Here is a 13,010-nt window from a genome sequence, read left to right on the forward strand (position 1 = left end):
CCTCAATGATTTGGGATCGAGGGGGATTATCCCTCTTTATCCTGCCTCATCTCGTGTAGGCCTGGACAGCCTTCGTAGGTGGGCCCCATCCGTCGTCTACCCCGACCGCAAATGCGGCCGGTGTAGGCGCTTTGTGGGACCTCCTTTTGTCCTGGCTGGGCCCCGCCGGCTAGGGCCCTTTCTTCTGGCGCTCTTCTTGCTTCGCCGGCTCGTCTGTGTAAACCCCGGGGGTAGTGTCATGTTTATGTGTGGTATGGTTGGGTAGGGTAGTGCGGCTATGCAGCCTGGGATGCGCTTTGCTAAGGTGGCCCTTAGGCTAGCGCGGGAGGGGAGGGGTAAGGAGGATATGGGGGGTGTGTATGTGTGTGTGTGTGTGTCGTTGTCTTCGTTTCTTGATCCTGGCTGTCTCTGAAACAGAAAAGGTTAGCGGGCAGGGGGGGTCGTTAGGGTGGTCACCCAGGGTCAAAAAGTTGGTGTCCAGGTCTTTTGTGTTGGTCGGTCACATCGGGTACGTAGTCAACGGCTTGCCTGAGGAGGAGATTGTCATGTCTAGCGGCAACGTCAAACCGTTTCTCCGAGTTTTGTCTTATTGTCTGTGTAGCGTTTGTGTATTGTAAGTCTCGTAATATGTCAGTGTTTCTTACGTACCATGGCGCGTCGGTGGCCGTGCGGAGGGCTATGTTTTCCGCAGCCTGTAATGACTAATTCTGACACCGGATTCGTGAGCATGAGGCATAAATACTGTAAAGTATAGACAACTTTTTTTTGTGTGGCTCCCACCAGCCTCAACACCAAAGATAATAATTCAGTATTTAAAAATAAAATGAAAATCTTTGTGACATTAATAAAAATTAGAAGTAGAAAAAAACAAAAACAAACAAGAAAACCAAAAGGAAAAAAGAAATAAATAAATAAAAATAAAAATGCAGAAAAACAACGTTTTAAGGACTGCTATTTTGACACGGTAAAAGGGCTTAAGTCTTAAGAGCTAAAGATTAAGAAATGGCAGTCTATCGAATAATTTCGGTAAATAATATAGATTTTGAGTTGACCATTGTTGAAATTAGTATAATTTATCGAAAGAAATTTTATCTATCTAAATATCCCCCTATTTTTTGTGGATTTGAGAATAAATTTTAAGGGTTTGAGATTAGGTTTTTACGGACGTAACTTAGGTTTGAGGCTTCAGAAATTTAAAATATTAGCTCCAGAATAGAGTTTTCAAGGAGTCGCATTCCTTGGTTTGGAAAATATCCTTCGTTTGACTTTCTAGATCACATTTCTTGGATTTGAGGTTAGATATTTAAGAACAGAGGTTAGGGGTTTCAAAAATAAAAAATATAGGTGCCAAAAAATAGTTTTCAAGGACTTTTATTCTTTTCTTTATTCTGCTAATAACAAATGTGCATTACTACATGTCCAGTCAAACATTTGTACCCCTTTTTCTTTGCGTTTACAATCAGATTCTTTTCAGGTTCTTGGAAAAGCTGTTTGCTGTCGTAAACAAACATCAGTTCACAAAAGGAGGCTCTGTCATTGCTTTCCAAATAGAAAACGAATATGGAACCGCATGGCCTAGAGAAAAGGCATATCTTGAGTCCCTCCACCAGATCTTTTTAGATAATGACATAGTGGAGCTGTTGTTAACGTCGGACAGCTGGAAAGTGCAAGGAACAGAAGGCACCATAGATGGAGTCTTCCAGACTGTCAACTTGAAAGCCGAACCTGAGGAGCAGTTCAACAAGATCTTGAAAAGACAACCAAATAAGTAGGTGCTATTATATAATGATGATTTACTAGAAGCAAGAATAATATTTCGCTTCTTTACCTGCAGGCCTGTTCTTGCTATGGAATTCTGGGTTGGATGGTTTGATTATTGGACCAATGCTCATCATACTACTGAAACTAGCACCGTATTGGAGGTCTTGACTCGTATTTTGGAATTCCCAGCTTCCTTCAACATCTACATGTTCATAGGAGGTACGAATTGGGGTTTTACCAATGGAGCATCTCCTGGTAAGTGATCGTAAAATGGAATTTAGATTTCGGGCCCTTCTTGTAGATATCAAAAGAAACGTTATCTATTAAGCTCAGTAAAGAGTTACATTTTATTAGTTATGAGGTTTGTAGATAGCTTTCAGATGATACGACAAAGAAATTTTGAAAAATATTCATAAAAATGGTTATGCCCCCTCCATTTGATATTTCATGAACGGTTTTCGATGATGGTTTTGTGTCTTCTTAGACTAGATTACATCAAAATCGCGAAAAATACTGATAATTCGAGTTAAGGGATAGTTGAGGTCTTATAGGCCAGGAAAATAAGGCCAGGAAATGACCATTTCGCGACTTTGTGTCTCGGCAAGCTGAATTTATCACTATAGATGCTAAATATTATGTATAATAACATATTAGTCCACAGTCATTGTTTACAGGGTGGTTAATTGTATAAATTTTATGTAAATTCATGTTTTTCGCTTATAACTTTTTTCCGTTTGTTTCCACGAGAAAACAGTACAGTACTTTTTTTTCGTCTTCAAAAGACCTACAAAGCTAGCCCTCGAGCGTAAAAAAATATTAATTAGATCAAAAGTTATAAACAGAAGAAGTTTATTTATGACTTTTAAATTAAACATTTTTATAAAGTGCGTCATTATTACCATCACTGTCTAATAACTCACACGAAATCTGGAATCGGTAAGTGGAATAGTTTACAAGTTATGGCCTTATAAACAAATTAACTAATTATTAGTCTGGACGATCCCGAGGAGCTTCCACAATCGCACTGATTTTTTTCATGGTAGATTTCATAATAATACATTTAAATCTATCATTTTCTTTTTTTTAATTTCAAATTTGCAACCTGGATTTTTTTTATATTTTAGCCTTAGTTGCAAAATGAAATATACGACGCACGAGCGTGATGTAGTTATACATATATTATTATTAATTAAGCTTATGAAAACAGTTTTAAGTTACAAAAAATATCGTCAAGATTCGTTGAAAAACAACGGAGTTACAGACTGTCAAAGTTGACGGCCTATTGTTAAACAAATTAGGTTGGTAGCGGCAAAAAAAATACTGTCATAACCGGCAACCCAAGTGCTTTCCCAGATAAAAATATTTTATTTGTGGTATGTTAAGTATGTTAAGTGCATAAGAAATATTGTCAAAAGTCAGTGGGTCGCTTGATTTTCGGCGAGCCGTGGCGCGGCGGAAGGGTGGGGGAAGCAAACGACAGCGAATCCGAAGAAAATGACGATAATATTCATAGTCATGCCTTTAAATAAACGAAATTCGCTTGAAAATAATATATTTAATAGTCTGTAACTCCGTTGTTTTTTCAACGAATCTTGACGTTTTTTTTTTTAACTTAAAGCTCTTTTCATAAGCTTTCCGAATATGTAATAATATATCACGCTCGTGCGTCGTATATTTATTTCATTTTGCAACTAAGGCTAAATAATAAAAAAAATTCCAGGGTGCAAATTTGAAATTAAAATAAAAATGATAGATTTCAATGAATTATTATGAAAGTTATTGGGTCGTTGTCTACAGGAAGCTGCGGCTAGTTGACCAACCCCTAGCAGTTCTGATTCGATGAATTTCGACAGCACTAACCGTAGATAACTTGAAATTATAACAATTTTGGAAGATAACANGCGGCCCACATAATAGAAGTATGTGACGCGGCCATAGAAATAGTATTCCTTAAGTTTTTCAATGTCATTTGTCATTTGTCAACATTCAAAATTTTAGTTTGAATTGACATTTGTCAATAACGTTTTAAATTATTTTTATGGAACTAATATGATATGATTATAAAATAAAAAAGACATATATTGAAAATGGATGTTACTGATAACTTTGAAAGTGCTGGAATATCAGAATTGGTATTAAAACTTTGTAATCATGTTTCAAAAAATGATCAAGGTATGAGAATAGCTTTTAATATTTTTAAATATTCTGAATTAAAAAGATTTTGAATTATTTTAGCTTTAGCAGCAAAATTGTATAAAATGGCTTTTAGCTTCTTGTCGTTTTCTTCTTCTGTGTCAAAGAATATTCCATGTGATGAAGCATATATCGTTACACAGATAACACAACTTCTACAGTCAAAAGAAAAAATAGATCAATTTGAATTGATATATTCAAATATTTGTAAATCAGTAAGTTGTTAATACCTGTTTTTAATGAGAATAATTATTTTTTAATAATTTCAGAGTATTTTGCAACATCGCTGTGCAACTTTAACATTTATTTTCAATCTAGCAAAGACTCAAAAAGATGTACCAGTATGGCATATGACGAAAGAACTTGATAAATTCAGTACACAGTCGCAAATATTTAAGAATAAGTCACAGTTACAGTTAGCTATGACAAGTTCTTCATCACAGGAAAGTGTTAGGCATATTTTTGATATACGAGAAAAGAAAAAATTTAGTAACAACTCGCAATCAAATATTATAAGGGCACAATCACAAACAACCACGTTATCTTCTGTTACTTGGTCTAAAAGTGATATTCCTCCTTCCTCTAAACTGTCAAGTAAGTTAGTCGTAGCTGTAAAGCATAATTAATATATTAAATCATGATTTAGATTTAGCAACCGTTACTGAACAAGATTTATTGCAAGATGTTATATACTCACTTCAGGGAATTGAGGGAAAATTTTTGAGAAAAGAACCTGGTGGTTTAGGTTTCACTATAGATCCTAAAGCTGGTAAGCTTCTAACTCCTATTCAACGTGGACTGTTAGAAAGACTTACTGGTATGAGTTTCTTACATAAACAACTTAAACAGTATATTGAAGATAATGAAAAACAAAGCGGTATTATTTGTCAAGCCCTTATTGCTACCTTAAGTGATGAATTATCTGATTACTATAAAACAGTGGCACTTTTACAGGCGAGTGTAAGTAAAATATGTTTTGTTGTATTTTGTTGCATTTGGTCTTGAAATATATTTTGGCTGTTGTAATTTTGACATCAAGATGATTTTAAATAATATGCTGTGTCTCTCGATTGTGTTCAAAGATTAATTTTTTTTTTATTTGAATGTTTATGAGATATTGTTTTTGTTTATAAAAAGTACCTACCACAATATTTGGCAATTATGAAAAGTATCACTAAGAAATTTCATTGTTATTCTAAGAAAGTTGCAAATATGAAGTTTCAGTTGATTTGAAAAAAAATAATTACTTTATTTCGTGTTATTTAGGGTCTGTTCTGTAATTAGCTTTAGTAGCTTTCAGTAAAATGCATTAAAATTTTTGTTGAGGGGTAGGCGGCTATAGAAAAACTGGAAAATTAGTTCGCATTTTTATGTAAATGATTGCTCCGAAAGTTTGAAATTTGTTAACTGACATTAGTGATAGACCACAGATCAACTCTCTGATGCAAAATACGGTGTGTTCATTCTTCACTAGTTTTGTTCACTGATTTCCCTAGCAGGTTGCTAACTCCTCTTAACAAAAATATTTAGTGCATTTCACTAAAATTCTACTGAAAAGTTAATTACAGAACGGACCCTTAGCGTAGATACAGTTATGATTACCATAATATGATAGTAGTAGAAACTGTTCAATGGAATTGCAGTAATTATAAAAGTTTTTAGCTGTCTAATTGATATGAATTGATATAATTTTTTTCTGCAAAATAATCGGAAATTCATATTTGCGATCTTAGAATTTCTAATAATATCCCGCAGTAGCAGTATATTTCAAAAAGATATTTTGCTTGTAGCTATTTTTTTAAATTTTTCTAAAATTGAACACCCTGTATATAAAATCAAGAAACTATTGAACATTTTAGAAAAAATCAATAATTTTGATAGACATTTTATTAAAAAATTACAAAAAAAAAGAGTTTTTCCTCTTCAGTACATAATCATAGAGCACATTGTATACAGGGTGTCTCACGGTGATGGCCCATTAGAATTATTTCGAATTTTGAAAATTTGGGATACCAGGTTTTTGGGCATGCCCTTCTCAACTAAAATAATAGCGTCCACGTACCACTTCCGGTTATACTGGAAGTCGCCATTAACTTGCTTATTTTAAATGGAACACCCTACATATTATTGCAATTTTGGATTCTACTTGTTATTTTAGGTGGACTTTTGTTTCCCTATTCCTAAAATGAACCGTTTTCGAGATATTTAATTTTTTTCAAAAAAATGGAGAGAAATAGTGACTAGCTTCAAACTGTATGTATTTTATAGTAAGAAAGATAAAGCAACAATATTTATAGGGGGGATAGCTAGATCCCTAAGCTTCCCATCTATACTTTCAAAGTGGCTTAATTGCATACAAGGTGCTAGAAATTTAATGCCGTGTTTAGTTAACTTCAAACCTTCATAAGTCGGTTTTTTTAAAAGAAACACCCTGTATGTTTTTCTATATTCTGATACACAATTTTATTCTCTTTTGAACGGTATCAGGGTTCCCTATATCTATCTCTTCTAGTTTTTAAGTTATCATCTACTATTTTTTGTGTAATCACCTAAAATCATATAATTTCTTGCGAGGATAGCTGTGGAGTTTTTAGCAAAACTTCAAAACAAACAACTAAACTGTCATCAGTTATTTATTATTTATTCACAGACGTTGCAATAGGATTCTAAGGCCCGGTACTTTGAGTCTCGGTTAAAGCTTGATTAATTGATCAGGCGATTAGACTGTACATATAATGATATAAGTACAATCGCCTGATTAGTTAATCGAGTCTTAACCGAGACTCAAAGTACCGGGCCTAAGCAGAATATTTACAGGTTTTAAAGAGACATATCCCAATTTTCCACCAATGAGCAGAATAAAGTTAAGAATTCTAAAAAATCAACTTCATACATAGTAATACACAATTTTAATTATGTATGTTGATAATAATAATGCACTAAGATAAAAAAAATGACTTAAAAAAAGTCATAAGTGTTCAATATGATCCCCATTAACAGCTAAGCACTTGTGGATTCTAGAAATAACACCATCAGTCACCGCTTTTGCTATTTCAGCTGCAGGCAATTCATGAAACGCTCTTCGTATTCGAGCAATCAAATCCTCTTTTGAAGCAACGGGTGTAGAATAAACTTTTTGCTTTATTACTCCCCAAACAAAAATCTAATGGAGTGAGGTCGGGAGACCTCACTGACCAATTCCACGGTCCTAGGCGTCTTATCCATCTATCTTCAAACATTTCAGTCAGCTGTTGATCGATTTGATTGTGACAGTAAGGTGGAGCCCCGTCTAATTGATATCAGTACTTCCTTAGTTGGTCTAAAGGTATATCATCTAGAAAATCTGCCACAACCGTTTGCAAAATATTGAATACCTGTCTGCATTTAAATTTTCTTCGTAGATAGATAAGAAATTTGGTTATCTTTAATTAGACAAAAAAAACACTTATGCTAAATTTATATTGAAAGTTTCTTTCCCGGATAATATGAGGATTTTCAATAACCACAAATGAGTATTATGTCTATTAAAAATAGCTTCTCTCGTAAATTTTGACTCGTCTGTCCATATAATATGTTGCAAAAATTGTGGATCTTCTCGATATCGCACTAACATCGTTTCACAAAATTGTACACGTTGCACGGCGTCACTCAGATGAAGCAGAAAGTAGCTTAAATTTGTATGGATGCATATCATTAGTTCTTAGCATCCTGTGAATGGACGCTCGTGAAATGCCTAAATCATACTCTGCGGCACGAGTTGAGGATTCTGGATGAACATTAAAATAGGCTAGCACATTTATTACATTATCTTCATTTGAAGTTATTGGTTTTGGTAAAATTCTTTCTGCACAAATTCGACCATACTCTAATTGATTTGCTAAAATTCTTCTTAACTTTTTTCTGCTCATTGGTAGCTTTGGATATGTCTCATTAAAAACTACATGTTCCAGGCCCGGTCTGGCTCATTCGGGGGAAAAAACGAAATCGGGGCCTATTTGGTTTTGTCTGCTATTAGGGTGTATATCGACTCTCCCAAGGAAAACTGTCATATCTCAAATTTGGTTATATGTACTGAGATAATTGCATTTGAATAGTTGAGAAAATAATAATGTTCGTTATTTTTTTTATTACAAGAGCTAACTTGTTCTTCTTTAACAAAGTAATTATTGTTTAGGTCTTAATTAATTATTGATGATCTAAATAAAATAGTTTAGGATAAGAAAAAAATGGATTTTGAATGAGTTACTACAGTTTTCGTGGCCAAAATTTTTACTGAGAAACAACTTGCTACACTAATAAGGTACAGAAAAATTAAACATTTTCTATTTTTAGATAAAAAAAATATTTGTTAATAATCAATAATGACATAAAAGGAAAATTTATTACGATTCAGTCAGTCATCTTCTTGGTCAATATTACTTTCTTCCTGGTGGGCAGTCTTACTAGCAGGTCGAAGAAAGTTGTAAAATCCATGATACATGGGTGGTATCAAATTAGCATTACACAGACCCAAAAGACCACTTAATTTTTTACCATCAATTTTTTGTTTGTAAGTCTAGTTCTTTATGATTTTCTCCAAAATTATACACAAAAAATACTTTATTGGAAAACTTTGGATTCCAGTGGACTTCTCTGATTTTGCTAATTTTTACAGCCTCTCCAGTAATATCTTTTTTCCAATTCTGTTTCTTTACCATTGGTTTAAAAGTTACAAAATCTTCTTGAGACATTTCTTTTACTTTGTACTGTAGAGCAGTGCCATTTTTATTAGACTAATCCACTGATCAGGACTATCAGGAGTGTATATAGCAGAGTGACGTTTTTTTGCAACTTCAATCACAGCATGCATGCTGTCATTTTTATTCTGAGTGTGGCCAATTTCAAGAAAATGGTGTCCAAATCCAAAGTCATTGATGCATAAGCAAACATCGCAAAAACAAAACGATTACGGTTTTGACCACCGCAATTGTCGGAATAAAGAATAACCTTTCGTATCCCATTTTCTTTAACACTTTAAAAAGATCCATAAACAACTTCCAATTTCATCCGGTCCTCTCTTCGATATTTGCTCATGCCATAGCCATACATAGCAATAGCCTTGATTGCTACCTAAATCATAAATTGTAAAGTTGTATGTTGCGATTTTACTTTTATATTACAAATCGCTGACTTCTGACTTGGGTCTTACTAACAGCTTCTGCAAATCAAAGCATGCTGTTATTAGAGATTTGTCATTTTTCGACAATTCTTTATCAATGTCTTTCAGATTTCGAACCACATTTTTGTTTAAATTATGATTATTATAATCATCTTCCATTTTTTCTGTTCTCTTCTCGGGATCTATATTCCCATAGGCACTACACACGGAATAGTGATCTTTTCTTGGCTTAAAGAAAGCTACACATATTAAATTTCGAATTAAGAGTATCCCTGTATTGTCTGAGTGTAGCTACTGCATCCCATTTTTGTTGTTTTGCATATTCTAAATACATTCTGTGCATTCGTGAAATACTCAAACCTTCTTCCAAGTACATTCGTTTTGAGTTTTTTCTTGTATATTAAGAAGGCATAAGTGGAAAAAGTTTTTTGTGTTCCATAATGTTTTTTATTAGAGCATCCGGGTTTTTATGCGGTCTAGTGTTGTGTTTTTCTCTTCTGTCCCGTTCTACAGTATCACCTTCACCAATTTTTTGCAAAGCGGTGCTTACAACTGTTTCAGAAATTGCAAGGGTATTTAAGAACATCGTTTTGCAAATTTGTTTCTCATTATTGTCAATGACAAACTTATAATTGCGACAGAAATTCCTTCTGGAATATTTATTATGTACAGTAGCCCGCTCTTATTCTCATTGTGTCATGCACCTTAAAAGAAAATCTCACTGCCGAGTATGATCTCCAATGTTCCAGAATTCGTCAAAAATGACTTTTCTAGTTTCTTCATGTATTATTTTATTGCATTTATACCTGCAAGTTTCTTTACAAGGTGATTACCTTTGCTGAAATAAGTTTGACTTTACGATTTTTATGTAATAAAAATTTCATTCAAATTTTAATTTATAAATTATTGATTCTGTCTCACTGACGCAGCATGCAACGCGCAAACGCGGCAGACATGACAGAAGCTATTTTCATTTTGTCATCTGGATCGAGCTTGCAAGGCAACTATTTGCAGCTCAAATTAAAGCTTATTAGTTATTTCAAGCACCATATTTAAAATATTAAAAATATACTTTAAATATACTTACCTATACCTATATACCTTTGCAGTACTTATTCCGTTTTTAAATAAATTTTTTAACAGAAAAAAACATTGGGATAGGTGACTTTGAATTGTCGTTTCTCCGGCTCCAGTACAATCTACGAATTTGCAGTTCAAATTAAAGCTCATTTCAAACGCTATGCCGCTATCTGCAGGAATATAAGTATACATACCACTGCAGTACTCAAGCCGTTTTCACAGATTTTATTTACACTATAGCTCTATAGACTACGTTCAAACTATTATTGGTTTTAAACTTATATAAAATTATATTAATATAGGTAATAAACTTAAACCTATGGACCCAGGATATAGGTTACAGGAAATCAATAATAATAGTTTGGACATAGTCCGAGTGCTTTGAAAAATGTTAGAGCTCTCGGTTATTATTTATATTCTCATTTTTTCTTCCGAGCACATAACTTATACGGCTATAGGGTAAAGGGTTATTATGAGGTTAAAAGACTTACAGTTTGGAAGATATTAATTTCTCTCATTTTTCGTCCAAGCCCACGGCTTATAGATAAAGGAGTTATTAGTTTAAAGGGCTTACGGTTTGGAATATATACTTATTTATTTCTCTCTTTCCTGTAGGTACACTGTTTATAGGGGTATAGGGCAAAATAATAAAATTTGTGTTATTTTTTGACCAGGGAAAATCCCATTTCTATAAAAGATTCAATTTTCATTTTTACGTTCTCTTTACTTTTCAATTTACAGTGGCAAGAATTTATAAAAAAAATTTCTTACACTTTTGGCGCTTCGTTAGTCGTTTGGGGGCCTATCTACCAAAATAAGTCGGGTTTTTTAGAATAAGCAAGTAGATGGTGACTCCCAGTATAACCGGTATATGGACGCCATTAGTTTAGTTGAGAAGGGCATGCCCGAAAACCCGGTATCCCAAATTTTCAAAATTCAAATCGAAGTAGTTGAAGTTGAAATAATTCTAATGGGCCGTTACCGTGAGACACTGTATATTTATACATTTAAGACATGTGGTAGGGCTTTGGAACTCTGTTGTGTCTGTAATTCTAAACGTAAGTATTAATGACAAACACATAGGAAACATAGACAGATTGTCAATAAACTTGATGGAGATGTGGTGGAGAGTACAGTATGCATTCATGATAGAAGCAACCTCTAAAACAAACGATTTTTACACAGTGGTAAAGTGACGTTTTTTGCAATTGCTATAAGCGATTGCATAAACATAATAATAAACATATTGTATTGAAAAAATAATTATTAATATCTTGTATTTTGGCAAACCTTTTTTACTAAATTGATTTTTTTAGATGAATAGAGAAAGTTGTAAAGACAATTCCGAAATGACTTTGAAAAGGGCTCTGTATGTTATGCATGAGCATCGTTCAAGATTTGAATGGCTGGCCTACATTTCGGAACAATGTAGTGACAAAAAGGGAGGAGCTCTTATTACAGCTATTCATGGATTTTTACAACATGGTTCCAAGTGTGCTCAAGAGGTAATAATTTCTCTCACTTATGATTTAAATTGTTTTTAGATGTAATATCTAAATAAAATATTTTGGTCCTGAATTGACTTTATATGAATAATTCTGCATTTAAACAAACTGAAACGGCTTGAGTTCTTTTTTCCTTAATAACTTAGAGATTATTAATTTTCAACAAAATTTTAAAATGGAATAAAAATAAAGTTGAGGATGAAATAGTGGTAGTCACCCTTTATAACTAACTGCTCCATACACAATGTGTGGGATTTCAATAATAGTGCATAAATTGGTATTTATATGTCCTAAGTGTATGTTTAAAATACGAGTGTCTTGAAAAACTTCTGATTCTTGATACAATAGAACTAATTCCTGAGAGAATATGAATTACTCCACTTTACCAAATTGCCCTGTAAAGTATTGAAAAAATTTCACATTTATGTTACATTTACACCACAATAAATTGCCTGCTGATATAAGAACAATTACAAATATAATAATTTTCAAAAAGAAAATTTTTAATTTATTAATAGATCTGGAACCAACTATAGATGAGTATTTTAATAAAACAGCTTGTAAGGATGAATTGGTCTCTGAAATCTATTATATAAGTATCTTTTTCTACACCCGTATTATAACAATGCACTTATATGCCCATAATCCGTTTCATAATGATACCCATTACGATACAGATTTTTCATTACGATACAGATTTTTAATCAATAGAAACCCATAATTTTTCAATCAAGCATGCTGTGCATTTGACGTTTATCCTAGGTTCCTATGTAATTATTTTAGATGTCAAAATCAGTACGTATTAAATTTTCGTAGATACCTAGCTAAACTTCGATAATTTATCAAAATGTCTGATATCAGCGATATAGAAGAATTACCATCGACTCCTCCACACATATCGGAGAAAGCAGAAAATGCAGTTCAAAATATTTTACCCCAAAAATCTAAGAAAGTGTACGAAAAACTTTATCAACGGTTTATGGACTGGAGAAATACAAATAATATTTCGACATTCTCCGAAAATGTTTTAATTGCTTATTTTCAAGAATTGATGGAAACTATGAAATCATCTAGTACATGGACACATTATTCAATAATAAAAACGTTGGTAAATATAAACCATAATATAAACATTTCTAAATATAAGAAACTACAAGCTTTATTAAAGCGAAAGTCCGAAGGATATGTTGGAAAAAAAGCAAAAATATTTTCACCTGAACAAATAAAAACGTTTATCGACGAAGCACCCGATGAACGGTTTTTATTTTTAAAAGTAAGTATCTATCTAACATTGCATTTTTAAAAAAATTTCA

At 33.1% G+C, this 13,010-nt stretch overlaps 2 protein-coding genes across 2 annotated transcripts in view; both read left to right on the plus strand.

The window, feature by feature from the left end:
• The window catches only part of LOC108910644 (beta-galactosidase-1-like protein 3), a 4,687-nt gene extending 2,663 nt beyond the window's left edge, over positions 1 to 2,024 (plus strand). The window contains exons 2-3 of the mRNA XM_018715333.1: positions 1,475 to 1,768; positions 1,835 to 2,024. Coding sequence (XP_018570849.1) covers positions 1,475 to 1,768; positions 1,835 to 2,024 — 484 coding nt within the window. The remainder of the gene's footprint in view (positions 1 to 1,474; positions 1,769 to 1,834) is intronic.
• Positions 2,025 to 3,779: 1,755 nt separating this feature from the next.
• LOC108910645 (gamma-tubulin complex component 3 homolog) overlaps positions 3,780 to 13,010 on the plus strand; it is a 34,884-nt gene continuing 25,653 nt past the window's right edge. Inside the window, exons 1-5 of the mRNA XM_018715334.1 lie at positions 3,780 to 3,933; positions 3,997 to 4,169; positions 4,224 to 4,548; positions 4,601 to 4,914; positions 11,509 to 11,697. Of these exons, the coding sequence (XP_018570850.1) occupies positions 3,849 to 3,933; positions 3,997 to 4,169; positions 4,224 to 4,548; positions 4,601 to 4,914; positions 11,509 to 11,697 (1,086 nt within the window). The 5' untranslated portion in view covers positions 3,780 to 3,848. The remainder of the gene's footprint in view (positions 3,934 to 3,996; positions 4,170 to 4,223; positions 4,549 to 4,600; positions 4,915 to 11,508; positions 11,698 to 13,010) is intronic.

The sequence above is a fragment of the Anoplophora glabripennis genome, unplaced genomic scaffold, assembly GCF_000390285.2.
Source record: "Anoplophora glabripennis isolate ALB-LARVAE unplaced genomic scaffold, Agla_2.0 scaffold579, whole genome shotgun sequence".
NCBI classification, from domain to species: Eukaryota; Metazoa; Arthropoda; class Insecta; order Coleoptera; family Cerambycidae; genus Anoplophora; species Anoplophora glabripennis.